The sequence below is a fragment of the Stigmatopora argus genome, chromosome 7 (genome assembly GCF_051989625.1).
Source record: "Stigmatopora argus isolate UIUO_Sarg chromosome 7, RoL_Sarg_1.0, whole genome shotgun sequence".
NCBI lineage: Eukaryota > Metazoa > Chordata > Actinopteri > Syngnathiformes > Syngnathidae > Stigmatopora > Stigmatopora argus.
The window spans coordinates 10,832,612-10,860,160 of record NC_135393.1 but is presented as its reverse complement, the minus strand read 5'-3'; the positions used below and the strand labels follow the sequence as shown (position 1 = coordinate 10,860,160).

The window sequence follows — 27,549 nt, the reverse complement described above, 5'->3', positions numbered from 1 at the left end:
ACAGTATAGTAGTGTAACATGTCTTCTTTTGATTGACAACCGATGTACACACTCCTACAAAATCTAATGCAATCCAGTACAAGCAAAAATATTGAGGCAGTGTTTAATGGCACTATCAAAATATTTATCAATATTTCTTTCTTTTGTACTTGGCAGCGGTGAAGCGATTACTTTTATTAAGAGTAGATTTTAGCTTATTAACTAGTTAACTTCTCTTTTTCTGCATCTAATGGATCCCATCAGATTGTGTTGTAACCAAAATAAGATGGCAACTTGGTCCATAGCTCTTGTTCTTCTTGCAAACCTGTCTATTGTATTGATGTGATTAATTTAAATATTAGTCAGAGGAAATATATCAATGTTTAAAATTGGCAAACATGATACATTCATTTTGAATGACCCTCATATAGTTATCCTCCCCCATATATTTAAATTGCTCCATTCATCCATCCATTTTCAAACGTCATTTTTTTTCTGCATACAATCTGGAGCCTTTCTCAGGTGACTTTGGGCCAGAGACTGGCTATACACCCTGGACTAGTGGCCACGAATAAGAGAGCAAAAATAAACAAACCAAATAAACCACCATTCACACTCACGTTCACAGATATGAGTGTATAATTATTTTTTGTGACTTTTTTATGTGCGAGAAAGCCAAAGAAGCATTCAAAAAAGTGCTACCAGTTAAAATAATGATAATTACAAAATGTCAGTGATATTAATCAATAAGTGTAACAGCATAGCTTTTTAAAAATATTCATATAATGTTAATTTTCATCATATTTGGTGAGTTGACAAGGACAGATCTAATGGCACTTCCTATCAATTTTTTTGTTGTTGAAATTTTGACTCAATCAATCTTACCTCTGGAAATATTTACATGATAAATTTAAATAACAACCTTCCTTTGATAACGGATGTTTGGAATCAACAGGTACATTGCGTTGGGTTTTTGTGTCAAGGCTAGTATCTACATTGTAGCGCGGGAGTGACAGGAACAGGCGTAATCACAAATCAGGAACTTCATTTGCATAATTATGTTAAAAAAAGTGATGTGATTTGAATGATTTTCCTTGTTGATGAATATTCCAACACGCGTTTGCATGCTCAAAACCTCCCGTGGTGCGGGTGGTTGTGTGTGAAGAGAAGAATCTGCCAGAACGCACTTGTGAATATGTTCCAGCAAGTTCAGAACATGTGTGACAGGAAATAGTAGAATAATTCCAAATGACAGCTATCTTCCGCTAGTTTGTACTTTTTTAATTATTCAGAAAAATGTATAATTTATTAGCGAATGCCGTGACATGGCCTTCGGTTGACAAAGACCTTTAGTGTGTCTGTGTTGCTATGGTTCTGGTAAAGTTCAGTTCATCTTGGTGCGGTAAGCAATGATTTTCATTTCGCTTTTTACATGGATGCGTGATTATGAAAGGGTATCCTGCAGCCTTTTTTGGGGGGAAGGGCTCCTCTCTTTCTGTTTTCATTAATGCACTGAAGTGATCATGCTGGAACCTGTTAAACATCAGTGACATTTCCAGGAGAACATTTTTTTGTTTTGTTCAGAGGTTTTGAAAATGGAAATACTACAGATACATTTTGTATCATATGGCACTCTGTGGTGGGATGGTGCCTTTGCTATTACTGGGAAACGAACCATTTCTGGTAATAGAAGCTTAAAATTGCCTAAATTGGAGGGAACCAATCGGCCAAGAAAGTTGTGATATTTTTTTTCTTTTATAAAAGAATGCTCAACATATTTAGTGATGGGCATTTACGTATACATATGGGAATCCTTATAGTGTACTATGTGGTTGCTGTGTTGCACAAAAAAAATTGTCACCCATTCTTCCTGTTACCCCACCATTGGTTTTCTTCATGCCATTAACACTTTCACATCCCACTCATGAACTCAGCGGGTGGCTTGCTATTGTTGTAGAAAAGCACGTTGTATCCATCCTTATCAGGATGCAAATGCATCGGTCAAACACAAAGATGTCTCTAGGATTATTAAACTGGGTCAATGGCTATTGATAGTGTAATGGTTCAAACAGCTGACTTTCGTTGAGTCGGGACAAGCTCGATTCCCTGTCAGTATATCATTCACAGTTCACATTATAGTGTTTGACTGGCACTTAGTCCAGGGTGTTGTCCACCTTTGGCCCTAAGGCTTCAGTTCACCCTGAAGAGGATAAGTGACAGCAACGGTGTCACCCAAGGCACTGATCTAAGAGCACTTTATTTCATTCACTCCGATTAGTTTTGGTTAGGATTTTGCTGGCCTAATCCGGTTTTAGATCAGTGTCTTGGGGCCCCTTGCTGCGAGGGTGTGTGACCTCTCACCTCTAACCTGTTTGACTCCGCCCCCCTGCAGCCTGAGAACCTTCTGTTGGCCAGTAAGCTGAAGGGGGCGGCTGTCAAGTTAGCTGACTTTGGGCTGGCTATCGAGGTGCAGGGGGACCAGCAGGCATGGTTTGGTGAGTATTCCCAAATCAGTTGTCATTCGTCGATTTGCCACAGTCCCAGTAGATCATTTTTCATTTCTCTGCCATTATTTTATTTCATTCCTCCAGGCTTTGCTGGTACCCCAGGGTACTTGTCTCCTGAGGTTTTGAGGAAAGATCCATATGGGAAACCAGTGGATATGTGGGCTTGCGGTAAATAAATTGCTGTTTGGATGAATTGTAAAGAATTCACTTTTAATTTCACAATTTGAACTCGCATGATGTACAAATGGAAACATCCTAATTCTTTTGCATCTGGCTATTGTAACTACGCATTTAGATTTAATCACAATACACAATTCATTTGTGATCTACTCTGGAATGTAAACCTTAAATTTCATACCATACTAGGAGTGATTTTGTACATTCTACTGGTGGGTTACCCTCCATTCTGGGATGAAGACCAGCATCGCCTTTACCAACAGATCAAGGCTGGGGCCTATGACGTAAGATCAAACATACACAGGCACAGTATTAGACACTTGAAAGTTGTTGGAATGTCAGCAATAGAAAAACCAAACAAGTCTTAAGTAAAGTTAGCATATTTATCTTCACCAGTATAAAGTGTTTTGTATCTTTTGCTTTTTTTCTGACAGTTTCCATCCCCAGAGTGGGACACTGTAACTCCTGAGGCAAAAGATCTAATCAACAAGATGCTAACCATCAACCCCAGTAAACGTATCACTGCATCAGAGGCCCTCAAACATCCCTGGATCTGCGTATGTGTCACATTACCACACTCATTGCTACAACTGTTTACTTTGGCTAAAAATTCTGAAATCTTCTTCCTGTAGCAACGGTCCACTGTAGCTTCCATGATGCACAGGCAGGAGACTGTGGAGTGCCTGAAGAAATTCAATGCTAGGAGGAAACTCAAGGTGAGACGTCTCGCTAGACAGAATCTTTTTTTCCCTGCAACTTCTGTAGCCATCTTTGACTTCTATCTCTATGACTTTGACCCTGGAAATGCCACTTGCTTAACATAAAAGTAATGATCCACTTTCATAAACCTTCAAAGTTCCGGACTTTCTCTTGCTATGACCTTCTAATCAGTCATCCTGTCTTCTACCCTCCTACCGTCATCATTACCCGCCATTTCTTTCACTTCCTGTCACTGCAGGGGGCTATTCTGACCACTTTGCTGGTCACAAGAAACTTCTCAGGTATGTCTCTTTCAGTATGCTGTTTAATGCCTCGATAGAAAAAGGAATTTCTTGAATATTGCCTACCTGAATGATTAGCAAAGTGCACGGTTAAGCATTTTTTTCACATCATTTTGAAAAGCAAAACAAACAACAACTTAAAAGGGCCAAAATAGGTTTAGGGCTTTAAGGTGTTTAAAAAAAGGAGACTCTTGAGAGTGTTATAACTGGGGAGGAATCACACTCTTAAGTCTCGAAGGTCATGTCTGGAGATCTCGGATCCAAGAGGAGTAATGTTTTTTTTTCTTGGCTGCATAACTGTGAATCAGCTCTATACACAGCAGGGTTCTTCAACACAGAAGACCACACACTGTTGTTGTACTATGAATCTTTAAACAAGTCCTCTGAGCCTAAAACCTAATGTAATCACAGTTGCAGTAATGAACCTATTCAACACAGAAGACGACACACTGTTGTTGTACTTCGAATCTTTAAACAAGTCCTCTGAGCCAAAAACCTAATGTAATTACAGTTGAATAATGAACCTAAAAAGAATTATTTCTAACAGGAAAGTTTTTCAAATGTGTTTCCATAAGAAATGTAGACAGAAATGTTAAACAAGTAGGACTATCACACCTAAAACCCTGGAAAATCCTATCGTGAAGAACATGAACTAGTCTGGCGTGTGTAGTCCGTGTAATGTGTAATGCATGTATTGGTGCCTTGGATATCGAAATGTTTACCTGATTTCTACAAAGCCAATTATAAATATTTATCCAAGTGTCTTTACAAATGTCAAATAAGTACTTTTTTCATTGGTCAAACATGCAGGCTCATGCATCAGGTTTCCCTTCTCAGCATTTGCCTAGACAAAGGGCGCTCCTTTATTTTTTCAAAATATTAATAATCTTTTATGTCTTGACAACTGACTTATAGTATAAAGGAAGCTAAATGTTGAAGCTTTGTCGGTGGAAATGCTACTCATTCTTATTTGAAGTAAAGCTCCAGCTGTTCAACAGTCCAGGTTCTCCATATTTTATGCCTCTCACATTTTCATTGGGAAACAGGTTTGGAGCAATTCTGGTATCTGCTGTATTCGTTTATGATAAACCCACGCTTTTGTAACACGTGCAGAAAGTGGTTTGGCATTGCCTTGCTGAAACAAGAAGGAGCATCCAAGAAAAGGATGTTGTTTGGAATGAAGCATATGTTTCCCCAAAACCTGAATACATACCTTTCTGTGTTGATGGTGCCTTTCCAGAAAAGCAACCTGCCCGTACCACGCGTACTCATGAATCCCGATACTATTATAAATGCTGGCTTTTGAACTCAGCGTTGTTAAAAACTGGGGTTGTTTGTCTTCTTTAGACTGGATGACATTGCACCCCAGACTTCCATAAAGAAATTCAAATTGGGATTCATTTGCGCACGGATCACTTTGAACACACCCTAAGTGGCAACATCATGACGTGCAGGGTCGCAAAATTAAATACATAGATACAGAAAATACATTTATAAAAAACTAAACAACTGCAAAATAGATTAGCCTCATCGTTTTAAAAATACGAGTAGTAAACAGATTAGATTAGATAACTATTCATCCCATATTCGGGACATTTCACTGTCACAGTAGCAAGAGGGTGAGAATACAGACAAGGAAAATACATTTTAGACATAAATAAATAGATAATAAATAAATAAGCGTGTTACATGATATATATATATATATATATATATATATATATATATATATATATATATATATATATATATATATATATATATATATATATATATATATATATATATATATATATATATAAATAAGTAACTGTGATTTAATTTCATTGATCTTGTGCTATTAATCATCAGAATTGTTCAATTTGGCCTCAATTTGTGTGGGGGCATGCCAGAATAAAACTAAAACAAGTGCTACAAACAAAAATATTCTTCACTTTATCAAATTGTTTGTTATGAAACCACAAAAAAAGCTTTTTGGTCAGTAGGTGCAGAACATTGAATGACTATGATCTGCTTGGTTATGGCATAAGAGCCATCTTGACACCAACATGTCATTCATAATTGATTGTTTTACTCAGACTCCTCTCTCTATCATTTTTTCTACTCCATCCATGCGGTAACAAGTTACTGTTTCTTGTGGCATTTCACATTTCTTTCTGAGTCCTTTTGCTTGCATGTTTCCTCGTTACCATAAGGTGCCAAAACATTTATTTCATTATTTATTCATCATGTCTTCTTTTTTCCCCCACATTTCTTTCCTTTTGTTTGGATTGTGGTTTCAATTTGAGGTAAGATATTTTGGGAAACAGGACTAGGCCTCTGGTTATAATTTTCTTGCTTATTTTTTCCCTTCATTCTAACAGACAATCCCTCAAAGTATGCATGAGGATGAAATGATTGGTTGGTTAAGGCTCTGCACGCTTAGAAAAATGCTACTACATGATTAAAGGAAAATCTTTAGCCGGATGTAGCATGCAGTTTTAAGACTCTCTTTCAGCTCTGACAAATGTCATGTGTAGAGGATAAGAGCATGCTAATGTGAGTGCAAATCACGTACTTAACACTCCTGCGGGAGTTTTAGGAATATAGATGGAATTTCCTGCTTGTCACTTGCTAAATACACCCAGGCGACTATGTGCCCATGAGAGTTTTTTTGTGGAAAAAAATAACCTTGTCAAAATGCATCAGAAGTAAATTCTGCCTTGGATTTGAGATTTTGCAGTTGATTGTATGTCTAAGCACAATGAACTGATAAGATTGCTGCATGTTACTGACGCTCCAGATTTTCCTATTCTCACTTTGACACTGAATTTTGTTTTCTGTTTTTTGACCCACAGCAGCCAAGAGCCTGCTGAACAAAAAGTCTGATGGCGTTAAGGTGAGTGGCTAATTCACCATCTAAAGTAGGAGATTTATTTCATGCATAATTCTGATGGAACGTTTGGTGTTTGAGGAGCATAAAATAAAATTGTTATGCATCGTGGACTTAGAGAAATCATCATTCAGGGAAAGTCACTGCAGGCAGTGGCTGATGGTTATTTATTTGCTTGATGTCACAGACAACATTGGCCGAGGTATATTTCTTGTAGGATCATCCTTTCACTCCCATTCTGGTCGCACTTTGGCTTACAATATTATCATACTGCAATGTCCATTACGATGGAAGTTAATCCATCATCTATGTGACCTCATCCCATTATAGCAAAATCAGACTAATCCCCATACAGTATTAAAAAAATCCTGGAGTAAAAATGACTGCCACAATAGGACGTTTTGATTCAGATTTGATCTCATAACATACTGTGGATGACATGTATACATGTTTCCTTTTTTGACACACTTCTGCTCAAACACTAATAGTGTAGTCAGCCAAGTAACCTCTTTGAATTTTCTAACATCTGTGATGTATCTTTTCACAAGTCTACCAAAGTACGGTATTTAAATGATGGCTTCTTCCCATTTCGAGAAATAGGTTGCCGTGACAATTTTTGGGGGGTGAAGTTTAAATAACTTTCTCCCTTTAAATGAATGGAAATTGACAACACTTTTTAAAAGTCAATTTGTCGGCATGTTAAGCTTTTCTATTTTTTTTACTATACATGGAATGTTACAAATAACATGAATATATTCACTGCTATATCAAATGCGATTAAACAAAATCAGAATGTGATTGAAAAAAATCCAGCACACAGAGATATGCTGTGTCTTGTCTTATTGTGATGAATCCATACAAGACGTTCCACAATAGCAGAGCTCAATGATGTTCCATTGTTTCCGAGAAACAGACATTTTGATTTCTACCAACCTGTGCTCAGGTTGTATGCGACACTGTGAGTGTGTGTGTGTGTGTGTGCGTGTGTTTGTGTGTGTATGGGTGTCATATTCCCTCTACACTGCCCCCTTGCAGGTAAACAACAAAGCAAACACAGCGACCAGTCCTAAAGACACTGGCCCTGCCCCTGCACTGGTATACACACTCAGTCACAACTTCATCCACAAATCTCCATAACCAATTCCATTACCCTCACTACTCCCTCAACCTTCTCATTTTTAAGTGTGGATGAGGTACAGGTTCACATTTGTCTCACATCATTTTTTTCTGTTGGATTTGAGGCTTTCTTGTGAACATTTCACTTTGACACACTTATATGCCACTTCATTAGGGCCAGCAGTATAGGCTTAGGCTAACTGAGGTATTTGTTTAACAATAGCTTGGCTGTGATTTAAAATTGTGATCATTTTTCCCTTAAATAGAAACAACCATGTGTAGTCAATACTTTCCAATAAAGACAAAGTAAAGTGTGGCCTCTTCATAGTGTAGAGGTTCGCTCACCTGACTGCCATGTGGGAGGCTGGGGTTCAAATCCCAGTTGGGAAACATTTTCCCTTATTTGTTTCTATATATTTGTAGTCAAGACCTTCCAATAATGACAAAGCAAAGTGTGGTCATTTCGTGGTGTAGAGGTTCACTCACCTGACTGCTATGTGGGAGGCTGGGGTTCGAATCCCAGTTGGGAAACATTTTCCGTTAGTTGTTTCTATATATTTGTAGTCAAGACCTTCCAATAATGACAAAGTAAAGTATGGCCAGTTCGTGGCATAGAGGTTCGTTCACCTGACTGCAATGTGGGAGGCTGGGGTTCAAATCCCAGTTGGGAAACATTTTCCCTTAGTTGTTTCTATATATTTGTAGTCAAGACCTTCCAATAATGACAAAGTAAAGTATGGCCAGTTTGTGGCGTAGAGGTTCACTCACCCGACTGCCATGTGGGAGGCTGGGGTTCAAATCCTAGTTGGGAAACATTTTCCCTTAGTTATTTCTATATATTTGTAGTCAAGACCTTCCAATACTGACAAAGTAAAGTATGGCCAGTTTGTGGCATAGAGGTTCGTTCACCTGACGGGCAGGTGGGGTGTGAATCCCGGTCGGGAAACATTTTCCCTTAGTTGTTTCTATATATTTGTAGTCAAGACCTTCCAATACTGACAAAGTAAAGTGTGGCCACTTCATGGTGTAGAGGTTTGTTCACCTGACTCCCATATGGGAGGCTGGGGTTCGAATCCCAGTTGGGAAACATTTTCCCTTAGTTGTTTCTATATATTTCTAGTTAAGACCTTCCAATAATGACAAAGTAAAGTATGGCCAGTTCGTGGCGTAGAGGTTCGTTCACCTGACTGCCATTTGGGGGGCTGGGGTTCAAATCCCAGTTGGGAAACATTTTCCCTTAGTTGTTTCTATATATTTGTAGTCAAGACCTTCCAGTAATGACTAAGCAAAGTGTGGTCATTTCGTGGTGTAGAGGTTCACTCACCTGACTGCTATGTGGGAGGCTTGGGTTCGAATACCAGTTGGGAAACATTTTCCGTTAGTTGTTTCTATATACAGAGGCTCCCCTACTTACGAACGCAATTGGTTCCGAGCGATTGTCATAAGTTGAATTTGTTTGTAAGGTGATTCAGTGCTATATTTTGTATTATAATTTATGTTTAAGGCCGATATAAGTATATTGAAGGTTTATATAAGTGCATTTGTATGTTTAAGGCTTGTATAAGTAACACGCATTGGTTTGTACTGAATTTTTTTTTTTTAATAAAATGGAGAGAATATGTACAGTACTGCAGAGAGAGAGAGATTTATGTATTAGAAACTGGCCAAAAGAAGCGACCTAATGACGATTGCACAGTTTTCTTCTTTTTTTTCATCATAAATGATGCGGTAGCACTGTATGGCATCATTCAATTGATTTGCAAACTTTGTGCAACGTTCAATATTTGGGTCCTGCTGCTCGATCTTTCTGTTTATAAATGGTACTGACGGTCGAACGATTCAATGCCCGTGAAACGCTCACCACTCTCACGCGCATCAAGCTTCGTTATTATTGCCACTCGTTTCAAATGAAATGGCTTGCCTCTTCCTTGCAACTCCCTCAATAGAAGCCTTTAGCTTTTTACCAACCATATTCAATATTGGATGCATGAGATATTTAATGACACAAATGAAAAAGGTTCTTTGCACACTGGAGATACATTCACGCACTTTCGCATTGCAATGAAGAAGAAGGTAGATGCTGGGTGAGCTGAGCTCTCACAGCGCCAGGCGTCGGTATTAGCGGCGGAAAGAAGTACTACTCCGAAAAAGGCGCGAAATACAAAATTGGACTTGCGAACATTTTTGGACTTAAACGCAATTTGCAGACATGTTCGTATGTACCGTTGTTCGTAAGTTGAATGTTCGTAAGTAGGGGAGCGTCTGTATATAGTAAGGCTTTTTTCTTTAAAAAATCAACATAGTATAGTAAGGCTAAGAAAGTCGGAGAATAAATCTGACTTCTGATTCTTCTCCTAGTTATTGCTGTGGTCCAGTTGCAAATCAGAATTTGAGGTGGGAATCAGGAGTGAGTTCAATTCCACTCTTTGCAATTCACAAATTGTTTATTGAGGTAATGAAAAGGATAAATATAACTTCCAATCATCTCATTTCAGAAGTCACTGTGGTCCAGTGGCAAAGACAATGGGTCAGAACTTCAGGTGGACTCAAGTTCAAATCAGGAATGAGTTCAATTCCACTCTTTGCAATTCTCAAATTGTTTATTGGGGTAATGAAAAGGATAAGTATAACTTCCAATCACATCATTTCAGAAGTCACTGTGGTCCAGTGGTAAAGGCAATGGGTCAGAACTTCAGGTGGACTCAAGTTCAAATCAGGAGTGAGTTCAATTCCACTCTTTGCAATTCTCAAATTGTTTATTTGGGTAATGAAAAGGATAAGTATAACTTCCAATCATATATAGGCGGGCCGCCTCGTGGTGTAGTGGGTAAGTCACCTGCCTGCGACGTGGGTGTCGAGGGTTCACGTCCCGGTGTCGCCAGTCAACGACTGTATGGTGTCGGCAGTCGGCCTGCTGTCGAACACCACCAGGAACCCCCCCTCCCAACTGTCCTCCGGTCAGCCATAGGCTGACCGGAAATATTGTTTTGCTGAAAAAAATGACTAAGTCTTTATTTGAATGAAAAAAGGATTACCCATTTACTGAACTACTAGTGTAGTGATTAGTCAAACGAGAGCGGGATTCGAACCCCATCTCCCACATGGCAGTCACTTGAGGTCTGTCTAACCCATTGTCTTTGCCACTGGACCACAGTGACTTCTGAAATGAGATGATTGGAAGTTATATTTATCATTTTCATCACCTCAATAAACAATTTGAGATTTGCAAAGAGTGGACTTGAACTCACTCCAGATTTGAACTTGTGTCCAACTTCAATTTCAACCCATTGTTCTTGCCACTGGACCACAGTGTCTTCTGAAATGATGTGATTGGAAGTTATATTTATCCTTTTCATTACCTCAATAAACAATTTGAGAATTGCAAAGAGTGGAATCAAACTCACTTCTGATTTGAACTTGAGTCCACCTGAAGTTCTGACCCATTGTCTTTGCCACTGCACCACAGTAAAGTTGGAAGTTGTATTTATCCTTTTCATTACCTCAATAAACAATTTGAGAATGGCAACGAGTGGAATTGAACTCACTCCTGATTCCCGCCTCATGTTCTGACCCAATGATTTTGCCAGTGGACCACAGCAACAACTAGAAGGTGAAGAATCAGAAGTCAGATTTATTCTCCGACTCTCTTAGCCTTACTTGCTATGTCATTTTTTAAAGAAAAAAAGCCTTACTATTCTATGTCGTTTTTTAAGAAAAGAAGCCCTACTATACAATATCGTTTTTTAAGAAAAAAAGGCTTCCTCTACTATGTCGTTTTTCAAGAAAAAAAGCCATGCTATACTATGTCGTTTTTTAGGAAAAAAAGCCTTACTATACTATGTCGTTTTTTAAAGGAAAAAAGCCATACTATACTATGTCGTTTTTTAGGGGGGAAAGCCATACTATACTATGTCGTTTTTTAGGGAAAAAGCCTTCCTCTACTATGTCGTTTTTCAAGAAAAAAAGCCATGCTATACTATGTCGTTTTTTAGGGGGGAAAAGCCATGCTATACTATGTCGTTTTTTAGGGGGAAAAAGCCATACTATACTATGTCGTTTTTTTAGGAAAAAAAGCCTTACTATACTATGTCGTTTTTTAAGAAAAAAAGCCTTACTATACATGGTCTTTTTTAAACAAAAAAGCCTTACTTTTCATGGTCATTTTTAAAGAAAAAAGCCTTACTATACATGGTCTTTTTTGTAAATAAAAAGCCTTACTATACTATGTCGTTTTTAAAGACAAAAAAGCCTTACTATACTGTGTCGTTTTTAAAGAAAATAAGCCTTACTATACTATGTCGTCTTTAAAGAAAAAAGCCTATACTATGTTGTTTTTTAAGAAAAAAGCCTTACTGTACTATGTCGTTTTTTACGAAAAAAAGCCTTACAATACTATGTCGTTTTTTTTTAAGAAAAAAGCCTTACAATACTATGTCATTTTTTAAGAAAAAAAGCCTTACTATACTATGTCGTCTTTTAAGAAAAACGCTTTACTGTACATGGTCGTTTTTTTAAAATAAAAAAGCCTTACTATACATGGTCATTTTTTAATAATTCCACTCTTTGCAATTCTCAAATTGTTTATTGAGGTCATGAAGAGGATGAATATGACTTCCAATCACATCATTTCAGAAGTCACTGTGGTCCAGTGGCAAAGACAATGGATTGAAATTTAAGGTGGACACAAGTTCAAATCAGGAGTGAGTTCAAGTCCACTCTTTGCAATTCTCAAATTGTTTATTGAGGTAATGAAAAGGATGAATATAACTTCCAATCAAATCATTTCAGGAGTCACTGTGGTGCAGTGGCAAAGAAAATGGGTTGAAATTTAAGGTGGACACAAGTTCAACTCAGGAGTGAGTTCAAGTCCGCTCTTTGCAATTCTCAAATTGTTTATTGAGGTAATGAAAAGGATGAATATAACTTCCAATCAAATCACTTCAGAAGTCACTGTGGTCCAGTGGCAAAGACAATGGGTTGAAATTTAAGGTGGACACAAGTTCAAATCAGGAGTGAGTTCAATTCCACTCTTTGCAATTCTCAAATTGTTTATTGAGGTAATGAAGAGGATGAATATGACTTCCAATCACATCATTTCAGAAGTCACTGTGGTCCAGTGGCAAAGACAATGGGTTGAAATTTAAGGTGGACACAAGTTCAACTCAGGAGTGAGTTCAAGTCCACTCTTTGCAATTCTCAAATTGTTTATTGAGGTAATGAAAAGGATGAATATAACTTCCAGTCAAATCATTTCAGAAGTCACTGTGGTCCAGTGGCAAAGACAATGGGTTGAAATTTCAGGTGGACACAAGTTCAAATCAGGAGTGAGTTCAATTCCACTCTTTGCAATTCTCAAATTGTTTATTGAGGTAATGAAGAGGATGAATATGACTTCCAATCACATCATTTCAGAAGTCACTGTGGTCCAGTGGCAAAGACAATGGGTTGAAATTGAAGGTGGACACAAGTTCAACTCAGGAGTGAGTTCAAGTCCACTCTTTGCAATTCTCAAATTGTTTATTGAGGTAATGAAAAGGATGAATATAACTTCCAGTCAAATCATTTCAGAAGTCACTGTGGTCCAGTGGCAAAGACAATGGGTTGAAATTTAAGGTGGACACAAGTTCAAATCAGGAGTGAGTTCAATTCCACTCTTTGCAATTCTCAAATTGTTTATTTGGGCAATGAAAAGGATAAGTATAACTTCCAATCACATCATTTCAGAAGTCACTGTGGTCCAGTGGTAAAGACAATGGGTCAGAACTTCAGGTGGACTCAAGTTCAAATCAGGAGTGAGTTCAATTCCACTCTTTGCAATTCTCAAATTGTTTATTGGGGTAATGAAAAGGATAAGTATAACTTCCAATCACATCATTTCAGAAGTCACTGTGGTCCAGTGGTAAAGACAATGGGTCAGAACTTCAGGTCAACTCAAGTTCAAATCAGGAGTGAGTTCAATTCCACTCTTTGCAATTCTCAAATTGTTTATTGGGGTAATGAAAAGGATAAGTATAACTTCCAATCACATCATTTCAGAAGTCACTGTGGTCCAGTGGTAAAGGCAATGGGTCAGAACTTCAGGTGGACTCAAGTTCAAATCAGGAGTGAGTTCAATTCCACTGTTTGCAATTCTCAAATTGTTTATTTGGGTAATGAAAAGGATAAGTATAACTTCCAATCATATATAGGCGGGCCGCCTCGTGGTCTAGTGGGTAAGTCACCTGCCTGCGACGTGGGTGTCGAGGGTTCACGTCCCGGTGTCGCCAGTCAACGACTGCATGGCGTCGGCAGTCGGCCGAAGGCCGACTGTCGAACGCCACCAGGGATCCCCCCTCCCAACTGTCTTCCGGTCAGCCGAAGGCTGACCGGAAATATTGTTTTGCTGAAAAAAATGACTAAGTCTTTATTTGAATGAAAAAAGGATTACCCATTTACTGCACTACTAGTGTAGTGATTAGTCAAACGAGAGCGGGATTCGAACCCCATCTCCCACATGGCAGTCACTTGAGGTCTGTCTGACCCATTGTCTTTGCCACTGGACCACAGTGACTTCTGAAATGAGATGATTGGAAGTTATATTTATCATTTTCATCACCTCAATAAACAATTTGAGATTTGCAAAGAGTGGACTTGAACTCACTCCAGATTTGAACTTGTGTCCAACTTCAATTTCAACCCATTGTTCTTGCCACTGGACCACAGTGTCTTCTGAAATGATGTGATTGGAAGTTATATTTATCCTTTTCATTACCTCAATAAACAATTTGAGAATTGCAAAGAGTGGAATCAAACTCACTTCTGATTTGAACTTGAGTCCACCTGAAGTTCTGACCCATTGTCTTTGCCACTGCACCACAGTAAAGTTGGAAGTTGTATTTATCCTTTTCATTACCTCAATAAACAATTTGAGAATTGCAACAAGTGGAATTGAACTCACTCCTGATTCCCGCCCCATGTTCTGACCCAATGATTTTGCCAGTGGACCACAGCAACAACTAGAAGGTGAAGAATCAGAAGTCAGATTTATTCTCCGACTCTCTTAGCCTTACTTGCTATGTCATTTTTTAAAGAAAAAAAAGCCTTACTATTCTATGTCGTTTTTTAAGAAAAGAAGCCTTACTACACAATATCGTTTTTTTAAGAAAAAAAGGCTTCCTCTACTATGTCATTTTTCAAGAAAAAAGCCATGCTATACTATGTCGTTTTTTAGGAAAAAAAGCCTTACTATACTATGTCGTTTTTTAAAGGAAAAAAGCCATACTATACTATGTCGTTTTTTAGGGGGGAAAGCCATACTATACTATGTCGTTTTTTAGGGAAAAAGCCTTCCTCTACTATGTCGTTTTTCAAGAAAAAAAGCCATGCTATACTATGTCGTTTTTTAGGGGGGAAAAGCCATGCTATACTATGTCGTTTTTTAGGGGAAAAAAGCCATACTATACTATGTCGTTTTTTTTAGGAAAAAAAGCCTTACTATACTATGTCGTTTTTTAAGAAAAAAAGCCTTACTATACATGGTCTTTTTTAAACAAAAAAGCCTTACTTTTCATGGTCATTTTTAAAGAAAAAAGCCTTACTATACATGGTCTTTTTTGTAAATAAAAAGCCTTACTATACTATGTCGTTTTTAAAGACAAAAAAGCCTTACTATACTGTGTCGTTTTTAAAGAAAATAAGCCTTACTATACTATGTCGTCTTTAAAGAAAAAAGCCTATACTATGTTGTTTTTTAAGAAAAAAGCCTTACTATACTATGTCGTTTTTTACGAAAAAAAGCCTTACAATACTATGTCGGTTTTTTTTAAGAAAAAAGCCTTACAATACTATGTCATTTTTTTAAGAAAAAAAGCCTTGCTATACTATGTCGTCTTTTAAGAAAAACGCTTTACTGTACATGGTCGTTTTTTTTAAATAAAAAAGCCTTACTATACATGGTCATTTTTTAATAAAAACCCTTAATATACATGGTCATTTTTAAAGAAAAAAGCCTGACTATATATACATAGTATTTATTTTTTAAACAAATAAAAGCTTTACTTTACATAGACCACTTTTTTTTAAAGAAAAATTCTTACGATGTCCAGCCATTCAAGTCATTTTGCATGCCAGCTTTACGTTTGTACCAAATCTCGGGGTATTCTTTGCTCAGTTATGAAGCACGTCTAATAAGATGAATAAATATTTGACATTATCGTCGACAAGGAAAAAGAGTGTCGCCAAACTTTCGTCAAAACATATACAGACGCTCCCCTACTTACGAACGCAATTGGTTCCGAGCGATTGTTCATAAGTTGAATTTGTTTGTAAGTTGATTCAGTGCTATATTTTGTATTATAATTTATGTTTAAGGCCGATATAAGTATATTGAAGGTTTATATAAGTGCATTTGTATGTTTAAGGCTTGTATAAGTAACACGCATTGGTTTGTACTGAAAAAAAAAAGATTTAATAAAATGGAGAGAATATGTACAGTACTGTAGAGAGAGAGAGAGATTTATGTATTAGAAACTGGCCAAAAGAAGCGACCTAATGACGATTGCACATATACACATATATATATATATATATATATAAGGGAAAATATTTCCCAAAGGGGAACTGAACCACACCTGCCCACATGGCAGATAGGTGAACAAACCACTACACCATTAAGTGGCCACAGGGTTGGATTGATTCCGACAGCTGAAGGCGTCGCTAGGAAATTCACGGACCGCCACTGCCCTGAATGTACTAGCTTTCATGGCTGTACAACATTAGAATCAGAAAGGCATGCATGCACTTAAGAAACTGAATATATACGTACAGTCTACATTAGGTTTGAAAGGTGTGGTTTTGAAATCTGTCTAAGACAGCCTCTACCTCAAAAGCACTTATCTCTGAAAGACTGTCTCTCCTGTCCCTCCCCTCCATTCATATGCACGTATAAATCCAGGGGTTTATTCAATATTTTCTTTATTAATTGTTTGCATGTGATTCACGACACGAAAGCATGTTCTCTTGTTTCTAGTGTGCCTGTGTAGATATGTAGCTACCCTATGATGATGTGACCGCTTGGATTTACTGTGCTTCTCCAAATGGTTTGGCTGTGTTTGTGCTGTGATTGGTCGAGTATATGGAGTCACGTGACCTCCGGTCTGCATGACGTCCAAAGACTCCTGTCCTCTTATTTGCTGTGGAACTTAATACGCATGACCATTGGGGACATCATTTCCGTGTTCTGTTCTCTTCTGTGTCTTGATACACACACACACGCACGCACGCACGCATGCACAATGATGTTATAATCTAGTGTAATCTGGGTGGATGATTAGAAGGTCAGAGATGGCCAGGGGGGAGGGATTCTACAAACGCCAAGACATTTGATTAGATCGATGGCTCAAAGGACAGCCTGCAATAACATTACTGTTATCACTACGATACCATAAAATACACTCAGTGGTTATGGGAACATTGACCACATTTGGCACACGAGATATAAAACCAAATAAAGAGAATTCTATTGATATACAGTGTCATTGTTTTAAGAGCTACAAATACATTTTATGATGTGGCTATGATGATATTTAAGTCACATGTGGTCTCGCATGCTTTTTTTAAGGAACCACAGACGACTGTGATTCACAATCCTGTGGATGGAAACAAGGTACTATTTTAGGCATTCTTTTTTTCTTTTAAAACATAATTTGTTTGAGTAACAGCACAAGTGCTAGAATAAGAAACATCAAAATTATTGTACATTGGTAATAGTGAATGAGTTAATATTGTCGCAGCAGGTGGAATTGATTTAAGCAATATGCTTTTAGGCTCACAAAATGTCTCTTGTTTTATTGATCTGTGAATCATTTGTTTCTCTAACATTTTCTCTTTATTTTTGTAACAATATTACTTTTTGAACTCATGACCATTTTCCTTTCTATTTCCATCCAATGTTTATTGATACGAATGGCCACAAGTGTGTACTGTTGGATTAATAAATGCTGTTTTTCTTGTTAAGGAGTCTATTGAGAGTGCCAACACCACTATTGAAGACGAGGATGTTAAAGGTAGTACAATTTGTCAACAGTTAACCCCACCCGCACGCCCTTGCCTCTACGTATTGCAGCCAGACTGCACCTGCAAGCATCACGTGGATCTTTCCACTGTTTGCTTTCCTCTTATTTCCTTCTCTGTTCAACCAAATTAGTGCACTGCATGCTGTTTCCACCTGGCAGCAAACAAACTTTTACTACCCGTCATACCACTCCTTACATTCTTTCATTGTGTAGTTAATGTTAAAAACTTCAATTTTTGCATACTACATATTTCGACATTGGTCTTTTTGTCTGTCCTCACTCTTCTTTTTTTGTTGAGAACTTAATTTTCTTTCCCCACTTAATCCTTATCTCCGTTTTCCTCACAAACACACACTTTCAACCCATTCCCCATGCAACCTCTTGCAGCCCTTCGTCTGGGCAGCTTAGTGAGCGGTATCATGAGCTCTAAGAGCCGTTCCTCACAGATGTCTGAGTCAAGGCAGACTCCCACCTCCTCATTTCAAAGTAAGTCCCTCTAGTGCAATGTGGTGGGGAGGGAGGATACGCCATCTGGTTCCTCTTGTCCCAGCCAGCCTTTTACTGGAAGAAAACTGCTCATGCAATGTATCTCAGACTCCCATCTTCCTCCTTGTGAAAATCAGATTACACTATCATGATATACACTACGTTGATCAGCGCATATTCCCCATCTTACACATAACATTTTTCTTTTCAAATCAATTTTAATGACTTGTCATGTTCTCCAGCTCCAATCTTTTGTAAATGTGAATTGGAAAAAAAATAGAACAATATGCTTTCCGGCACAACCCATTCCCTTCTTACCCTAACATCTTATATTAAGTGTTATATATACTGTGCTTAGCAAAGTACTGTATATATACACACACGTATATATACCTTTTAACAAATGCTTGTTGTTGCATGAAATAAGCAATGTTTTTTAATATCCCCCAGCCTGCACCAATAACGCTAAAGGTAATTCAACACGTTCATTAGTCAAGTAGTAATTAGTTTGGTTTTGTTCATTTTGTCGGGGGAAAGGAATTGTGCCATTCTCAATTCTGGACTCCTCTGTGATTATTAGTTATGGGAGGCTCTTGTTTTGATAGGGAGACAAGGGAGATATTTGGAAATTATTATTCTGAGTGCCTTCCATTCCTAATAAATTTTAAGAGTAGACCATCATCCAAGGCAAATTTGATATTTGATGAACTTGGAGCTACATTTGCTTGCTCTCGAGACATTTCACATCATTTTGCTGCAGTTATGGTTTTTCTGTGATCTTGTGTTGCAGCTCGAAAACAGGAAATAATCAAAGTTACAGAGCAGCTGATTGAATCTATCAATAATGGAGACTTTGAGGCTTACGCGTAAGTCATTTTATTTTTATTTTTTAGGCCTGGCAAGATCAAGACTTGCTTAATGTGCAATCTGCTAGTTCTTCTATCTTTGAATTCACAGGAAGATTTGTGATCCCGGACTGACTTCTTTTGAACCCGAGGCATTGGGAAATCTGGTGGAAGGGCACGACTTTCATCGTTTTTACTTTGAGAATGGTGAGTTCTTGGAAAAAATGATGATTACCTTTTTGAAGTTCAAGCTACCGCCTGTAGCAGACAAACAACACTGCACAATATAGCAATAAAAGAGCACATTACAGTTCAGAAGACTAGAACAGGATATGGACAGTAGTTTCAATTTGTACATTGTGTGCATAATATGAACTTATGGTCAGTCAATGAGATACTTAGCATAAGAACCAATTATTAATTTTTATTTGGAATTTGCGAGTAATTTTTAGTACCTCAAATATTCAACTAACAAAGAACCCTTTGACTGTTACGCAAATACCACTCAAATATGCTGCATGGCAACATCTAAATTGTCAAAAAACAGTAATTGTGGTACTTCATTTTTAGAGCTGTTGCCATGGTTAAAATGCTGGGATTTTCACTGGATACCCGTACTTTTTCCCATTTTGCAGAAACATACATGCTAGGTTATTTAATTGAAGTCTCTAAATGAGGGCTCATCATCATGGTGCCTGTAGAGACCAACTCTCCCCCCAAAGACCCTGAGTGGCATCAAGCGTGTTCTAAAAAGAGCTAGATTTTGTGCTAGATCAAAATGTGATATGTTGATAATAGCATAAGTTGATTTTTGGATCGTGGGAAGTTTGTACAAACCCATATTTCAACTGCCTCCTGATTGCTTAACATGGTGATTTCCAAGGAATGTTGTTTAAATGATCACTTGAACACTCACAAAGATTATTATAAAGAAAAAAAATATATTGTTATCGGTTTCCTACCTTTTCAAACCATTATAGATCATTTTGTCAAATAATTAGCATTATCAGTGTCTTCACAAGTTCACATTGTTAATTTTGATAATATTCGTAAAGATAGTTTGATGAAATTTGTTATGGAATTCTTAGTGTCTCTCTGAGTTAGTAGTCATCACGTTTAAAAAGGTGGGGCAAATTTAGTTGACATACCGTATATTACATGCTATGCATGCGACAGACTCATCATACTTATTATTGTGTCAGCATTTGTTACTATTAGATCCGGCAACTTCCTGAAGATATGCAAACATCTTGGGGGAAAAAAATCCCTTTAGACTGATGAGTGCTGCTGTAAACGGTAAACTGTTTTGACAGCCGAGGTAAAAATAATCCAAATAAACCATAATGGCTTGAACATCAACACAATCGCTTCCCACACATCAAGTCAGTACCATGTTCCCTTTAAGGAATACCTTGCTTTGTTAATGGTAAAATAAAGCAGGTTCACCAAAACGTTAAATGTTAAGGTCATTTTTGTAATTTTCGCAACATTGAGCTTTTTACAATTGTAAACCATGTTCCTGTGAGGAACTGATGAAAGAATATTGTGTTTATCACTGACTTTTTTCCTCAATGGATTCCATTTACAGCCCTGTCTAAAGGGAACAAGCCAGTGCACACCATTCTTCTGAACCCACACGTTCATCTCATCGGGGAGAACGCGGCATGCATCGCCTACATTCGCCTGACCCAGTACATGGATGGCAGCGGCATGCCTCGCACCATGCAGTCAGAAGAAACTCGCGTGTGGCACCGCCGTGACGGCAAGTGGCAGAATATCCACTTCCATCGCTCTGGCTCACCCAGTATCCCCTCCCAGTAAGAAACGTTTACTACTACCGCTCACACTGAAAACAGCAATGAAAAACTAATTTTTGCTGCCATCCTGTGGCTTTTTACAGTTATGATATGTTGTTTCATCGTTGACTTTGTGGTAAAATGCAATACAGTGGTACCTTGAAATACGAGCTTATTGCGTTCTGGGACTGAGCTCGTATATCGATTTATTCGTATCTCAAATCAACGTGTCCCACAGAAATTAACTAAAAACAAATTAATTTGTTCCCACCCTCTGAAAAGTCACCCAAAACAGGATATTGCAATGGAAAAACATTTTTATTGGTTGTAATTCACCATCTACTAACAGAGTAACAAATAACTAGTGGTTATGATGTTTAATAATTAAATAAGGCATTTTTCCTTACAACAGGGACGTCGTGGATGGGAGAGAGAGTCACTTGACGGATGCGCTCGTAACATAACAAACTTTAAATTTAACTTAAATGAACTTAGATTCCTATACACACTTTAAAAAAAGTTTTAATCTTATGTTAAACTAAATTTAAACTTTCTTGTGCAATAACCAAGGCAAAGAAGTTAATGTATTCCACCGCGGCTTTCGGGGTGAACTTTCTGCTTCTCCATACGTATTGAAGAATGAAGAATTTGGGTTGGAAATGTATTTAAGGTGTCACAGTGTGACGGATGCCTGCTTAGCACGTCACGTCACTTCACTGTACCTGTGAGGAGTTTGCATGTTCTGCCTGGGCCTGCGTGGCGTTTCGCCGGGTACTCCGCTTTCCTCCCACATACCAAAAACATGTATGGTGAGGTGTTTTGATGGTGTAAATTGTCCGTAGGTGTGAATGGTTGTTTCACTTTTTGGGCCCTGTAATTGGCTGGCAAAACGTTCAGGTCATACCAAGTCACATGGCAAAGGATCCAGCACCCCTGTGACCCTGATAAAGATAAGTGGTTTGGAAATTCTTTGAAAAAGTATTTCATTCATTCATTCATTTTCTGTACTGCTTATCTTCACAAGGGTCACAGGGTGAAAAAGTATTTGCTTCCCGTTTTCAGATACTAATTTTCACACACCACACTTAACCCTTTCCTGAAGTAATTAATATTTTTTTCCTATTTTTTTTAATCATGTGTATATATATATATATAGGTCAGCGGTCTCATATTTTCTTTTGTGTTTTCAAAACAGTAGGTGAATGATCTGGTCCATCTGTCCATTTTGAAAATCCAAAACGTGGCACTAAAGTTTGCCCAGCTCTATTTTGGGTGCTGAAGTAGAGTGTGACATGATTGTGGCTTTTAAGGTGTACTTTCCTCATATTGTGGAAAACAACCAATTAGGCAGATATGTGAAAAATTAAGATTTCACCAAAATTTTCAGGTTGGTACATAGTCCATTGTAAATGTCTTGTAGATGTTCTCGAAGCTGAACTAGTTAGTAACTTCCTGTTTATTTGTAATTGCACTATTTGATGTTCTCACTCATTTTGCTTTGCAGTTAATGGAAATAGTGGTTGGGGAAAAAAGAGAAAAACGTCCCATCCCATCAGCAAATGTGTGAATAGAGCAGTTAAGCCAACCCGTGACTGCTCGCCGACCTTTGACCCTCTAAAGACATGGCACAGGACACAGGTATTAATACATTTTACAGTTATGGCATTTAATCAATGGACTTCATTCCTAATATACCACCCACGGGTGTCTGCACACAGTATAAGGACATTATGAAAAAAGCATATTGGCAACTTTTTTTTGGTTTTGTTTTATAAGATGTTTTGGTATGCGTTTGAAATATTATCAATTAGAAATCTACTGCTGTAACTTCTCCTGGAAAATATTTGTGTATTTTTTTGTGTATTTTTGTGCGTGTAATACAAAACAAAAACAATTTGGAGGATCCGAATGTTGAAATCGAGCTTGCTTTAGTTCTGGTGATGTATATATACATTGTGATCGTTGAAGAAAACAAAACCAAATGTGCGAAATTGCTATTCTTGCTATCAGAGGAATTAAGATTTTATGTCAAATCCAATTTACAAACTATATTTATGTTTGCTATGAGCTATAAGTCATACCGTTCCAACTTTAACATATACTAATTTAAATGTAAAGAAAGCAGAGCTTACACTTTGCATTGGAAAATGTTTGCCTTTATATCAGTGATATAAGAAATAAGAGAATGTAGCATATATGTAATATATGAACATCTGAGACTATTGTGTAGTGCATGGGGGGGAAATATTGAGTAAGATCATATGAAACTATACTATCATCTGTTTGAGTTGTGACTCACTGACTTGTTTGTTAATGTTGTGCACCAGTCGTGTCCCAAATGTTTCTAATGTCCTCCAGTATCATGGAACTGTTGTAGAAACAAGAACACAATAAAGTTCAAAGCTGCGAATCGAAGGGAAAGAGTGGAAAAAGATGAAAAAAAAGCACCTCTTACATTTTGTATCAACATATTTAGAAAGCAAGCTCATTTTTTTTCACAATCTTTGTACTTGATGACGACTGTACGTATAGAGCTTTCTTTAGCCATTTTCCCAGTGCGTTTCATTGCCAATTGCACGGGAAGATGACAACGGCGGAGGAGAAAGCTTTGCAGGAATTGTCAACTTTGCTTAACATGCGTGAAATATTAAGTGTGAGGCATGTCTTTCTTGACCACTATTAGCAGGAAAACAACACTTGTGTCATTAACATACCTGGAGTTGGTTTAGCCTTCTCTTTTTCTAAAAAGAATGGATTAAAACACGGAAACCCTTTCTTTTGATAAAACGTACGATGTCAATTTAACGCACAGCCCCTGAACTGATGTGTAAATGCTTGCCAGCACGGCAATGGATGGCTTATGATGTTGACGTAAATAAATGAGCTAAACAGTGTGATCGTTAATGCATTTTGGTCAATATATAATTAGGAATTTTCATCTATTGGACCACAAATCTATCATTTAAAAAGAAAATAGAAATACAGGGCAGATAAAGACCATTTGTCGACTTTTTATTCTCTATCATCCGTAATCACACTGCAGCCATTTTCTTTTGTTTTTTTAAAGAGGTTTGAACAGCAATACATGCCCTTATACATGTTTATATATTTATATATATGCATCGTATGAGTACATAACTGTCATCACAGAAAAAAAAAGGTGCAGATTTTTCAAATTAAAAGCACAGTATACCTGTCACAGTGAGCTTCCACAATATGTTTCCCCTTCAAGATAATTGTGAATGTGAAAACCCTCCCAAAACATTACTTTTGATTTCCACACAGTTGCAATGTTCTGAGCGGGTTTAATTGTTCTTGAAGCTCTCAAGGCCTCTCATAATGTTTCTGTCCCAATCTTAAGTATTCTCCATTTATCCTGCTAAATAACCACATAAACGGTTATACTTAATTGTATGTAACATAGCAGTTACACAAAAAGCATGGAAACATTCCATCCTGACTTTCAGGAGTGCAAATATAGGTTGTGTAAAATAAATCTCTTTTCATCTATTGCATACCTAAACTAGTGCGTCCTCTTTTCATCACTCAAAATGTCACTCACAATCACACACAAGCAAACAAGTATGGTAATAAATAAATCCATTGGAACTGCCATATCGCTTATAATTGTACTTGAGTGGCAAAATGTGCCAGATTTTTCCAATAAATAGCTTGTCACTGGCAAAACAAAGAAACAAACGACTTAAAGCTTCACACAGCCACAAAACGGGTGCAGAGGTAATCAAATTGAGTCAGTTTAGGTTAAAAACTGTGCCTCAAAGGACATATTTCTCTACCTTTGTCACTCCGTGTCATCTAGTACACAAAATAACCCTCTAAAATAAGACATGAAATGTGCTTAAAATAATCTCAATGCAAAATGTCATGCATGGAACAACAACAATAGTAGCCCAACAACACAATTACGCTCCACACCCATTCGCCATTTCATACCAGACGAGTCATGATCAATAAGTAAAGACACAGTGCCAACAAAAGTACTTTAAAATAAACAAAACCTAACAAGAAGCGACTCAGGTGTAAATGGACAGAACTACTAAACTGGGAAAGAATAATGACAAATGTTGAATATTCATGCCAGTTTCAGTCTATTTCACATGGTTGATTAATCATACCTAGGCTACAGATGTCATTATTATCTAGATTAGGTTAGATACTATCAGAATGCCCGAAAGACACATTACACATTGCCTACACAAAAACACAGCAGCGGTAGCAGCAATAGCAGTAGTAAATAAATACACTTGTTTAATCTAAGTATGCTATTTTCCTCAGGTGAGATGATCTCCCAAGTCTGGCGGTGAGAGGCAGTGTCGCAAGAATAATAGTTTTGTTTTTTTAGATTAAGGTTTCAGAGTTGGCTAGAACTGAAAAGCATTTTTTTGTTGCTCTACCACATAAAGACAAAAATGCGTAGACTATGTTGACACAAAACCGAAATTTGATCAGGAAATATATTCTTTGGTCACAAAAAAGGCAACAACAAATTAATAATATGTTAATAAATATTTTAAATAAGCAGAGGATGGTTATCAATGTTTTTTTTAAATAAAAAAACTTCAGGGATTAAATGGGAAGACTGTGGTAGCTTTGAGGTGCAAACTCGGATTGCATGTGGCAAATGCATAGGATAATTAGTGTGGCACGGGAGCGTGTTACCCATTCCTCTGCTGTTTCTCTTCCTCATCTTCATTTGCTTCATCCTGGTCCTCCTGGTGTTCTTTATAGTAGTAGTGAAACAACTGGTGCAGATGCTGCTGGAGTTCGTGTGGCTTGGAACCTTTTTCAGAGCGGTCTACTTGCTCGAGGAGGACCTGGTTGCGCTGCCCAGCTCCCTGCACCACTGTTCGTCTGAGGGTCTGACCTTTACGCATGTGGGCCCTGCAGATGAGGATGGACAAAAACATGTAAGAACATTGAAGCCCTACCAACTAAAGGCAGACTTTCACCATGTACATTGGTACATACATGGCACACCAGTCTGAATCTGGTCTTCAGTGGTTTTAATTGGATTTCCTATTCTAAATTGTTAGTTCATTCTGGAAGGGTTGTTTGACGTGCGAGAGAAAACCAAAACACACTATAATTTGAAGGCAAATTTTAAATGACATTGGCACATATACAGGAAAAATGCTCAAGCGTTTTAATTTCAAGTTGCCACACATAAGACAACATTGTTAGTGATAACACTACAACACAGGGTTCACTAAAAAGTCTACCAAATGACCCTGAAAGTAAGAGCACACAAACCACACCAAACAAAAGCACATCTGACAGACCTCCTGATCACAGTCCCATCATCTTTGACAGTCTCACTTTCAACCACATGAGGAAGCTCTGCTCTGGTAAATTCACCTAAATAACCTAGTGCCTGGTGGCATTGAATAAAGCAAGTCAATGACTAAAATGTAATTAAATTCATTTGATTTGCTAGATTGCACTTTGTTGAAAACTAATTTTTACAAGAGCGTGTATGAACAAACCTGTTGAAAGTCGTCTTGGGCTGAGGGGAGGTCAGTAGCCAAAGACATGTCCCCTTTGTGTGTCACTGTTCTTTTACCTTCTACCACAGTAGTTCTTTCTGCCAGACTCACATTACGCAGCTCCATGGTCTCTTGCGACGCTGAGATACCCGCACATTCAGCAAATGTAACCTAGGTAACAAAATGTTTGACACCACAACAGGAACTCAACACACCAAGATGGGGGTGTCCTGTAGATTCACAGAGTGTATATATACACAGGCATACCTCTGTATGATCACCGTCACTCTTCAGAACAGTGCGCTTAACCACTTTCGAGTATCCATCGCCCTCTGCAACACTGATGGACCTCTGGGGGGATCCCACAATTGAGACCTCCTCCCGCTCCGTCCCATCCTCAGAAACGCACTTGCGAATAATCTTCCGTGAAACCTGAGGAAAGTAAAATAATTTAGCTTGAAGTCTAGAGAGAAATGTTTATAGTGAAGCCTTCATGGATCAATGCTAAAGTCCTTAATAAAAAAACAGATTACAAAGCAAAGTCAGAAATAAATATACTTGTATTTGTCCATGCATGTTGCTTATGCACTATTGCACGGCTTGTTTATTGTACCAAATATCTACCAAAGATCTTACTTTACCTTTCTGATAACAATGTGTCCATTTTCATCTTTGTACGTTTCTTCTGTCACGGTCTGCGTAGGAAGGTCAGGCATTTCATCAGCCTGTAATGGAAAATTTTGGAAAATGACACTTGGAAAAGAGGGATGACAAATTTGAAAGCTTGCAAGGCAAAAAGGGGAAATTCAAGTTGCATTCTCAGGTAAAAATGGGTTAAATTGAGACAAAAGGAGCTAGAAAACACAATTTTACTCTATCTCCCAAAGTTTATCCTCTTTTTGATTAGTCAAAAACTGTTAGATGGCAAGTGAAAGTTGCATCTGAAACTCTAGTATGGTTAAAAACCACACGCTCCATGCTCCATCCATCCACCATCAATCATGTTGAGTGGATACCTGAATGACAACTCTCCTTCTCACAATTCTGGTGCTCAAAAATTCATCATCAGAACTATCAGACATTGAGCCTATTTCTGCGTTGATCTCCTGACCAAGTAGAACAAAACCCATTACGACCAAATAAAAACCTTCAAATGGATACAATTTTGGAATCAAACTCAAGATGGAAATGAAATGGTATGCGTGCTATCCAGA

At 37.8% G+C, this 27,549-nt stretch overlaps 2 protein-coding genes across 23 annotated transcripts in view; one reads left to right on the top strand and one right to left on the bottom strand.

Annotated features, from left to right (window-relative positions):
* Window positions 1-23,725, top strand: part of camk2d2 (calcium/calmodulin-dependent protein kinase (CaM kinase) II delta 2) — a 40,259-nt gene extending 16,534 nt beyond the window's left edge. For 2 of the 13 annotated variants that reach the window (XM_077605898.1, XM_077605896.1), the window contains 16 exons: window positions 2,372-2,474; window positions 2,571-2,654; window positions 2,853-2,947; window positions 3,098-3,220; window positions 3,296-3,379; window positions 3,622-3,664; window positions 6,502-6,542; window positions 7,572-7,631; window positions 17,251-17,295; window positions 17,647-17,695; window positions 18,092-18,190; window positions 18,641-18,661; window positions 18,981-19,056; window positions 19,148-19,242; window positions 20,624-20,852; window positions 22,336-23,725. In XM_077605898.1, coding sequence (XP_077462024.1) covers window positions 2,372-2,474; window positions 2,571-2,654; window positions 2,853-2,947; window positions 3,098-3,220; window positions 3,296-3,379; window positions 3,622-3,664; window positions 6,502-6,542; window positions 7,572-7,631; window positions 17,251-17,295; window positions 17,647-17,695; window positions 18,092-18,190; window positions 18,641-18,661; window positions 18,981-19,056; window positions 19,148-19,242; window positions 20,624-20,852; window positions 22,336-22,339 — 1,251 coding nt within the window. In that variant the 3' untranslated portion in view covers window positions 22,340-23,725. The remainder of the gene's footprint in view (window positions 1-2,371; window positions 2,475-2,570; window positions 2,655-2,852; window positions 2,948-3,097; window positions 3,221-3,295; window positions 3,380-3,621; window positions 3,665-6,501; window positions 6,543-7,571; window positions 7,632-17,250; window positions 17,296-17,646; window positions 17,696-18,091; window positions 18,191-18,640; window positions 18,662-18,980; window positions 19,057-19,147; window positions 19,243-20,623; window positions 20,853-22,335) is intronic. The other 11 variants (XM_077605899.1, XM_077605902.1, XM_077605901.1 and 8 more) reach the window with 11 other exon arrangements.
* A 97-nt stretch (window positions 23,726-23,822) lies between these two features.
* ank2a (ankyrin 2a, neuronal) overlaps window positions 23,823-27,549 on the bottom strand; it is a 76,042-nt gene continuing 72,315 nt past the window's right edge. For 7 of the 10 annotated variants that reach the window (XM_077605887.1, XM_077605883.1, XM_077605888.1 and 4 more), the window contains 6 exons: window positions 27,352-27,441; window positions 26,977-27,060; window positions 26,603-26,767; window positions 26,336-26,506; window positions 26,132-26,223; window positions 23,823-25,733 (listed from right to left, as the gene is read on the bottom strand). In XM_077605887.1, coding sequence (XP_077462013.1) covers window positions 25,508-25,733; window positions 26,132-26,223; window positions 26,336-26,506; window positions 26,603-26,767; window positions 26,977-27,060; window positions 27,352-27,441 — 828 coding nt within the window. In that variant the 3' untranslated portion in view covers window positions 23,823-25,507. The remainder of the gene's footprint in view (window positions 25,734-26,131; window positions 26,224-26,335; window positions 26,507-26,602; window positions 26,768-26,976; window positions 27,061-27,351; window positions 27,442-27,549) is intronic. The other 3 variants (XM_077605880.1, XM_077605882.1, XM_077605881.1) reach the window with 2 other exon arrangements.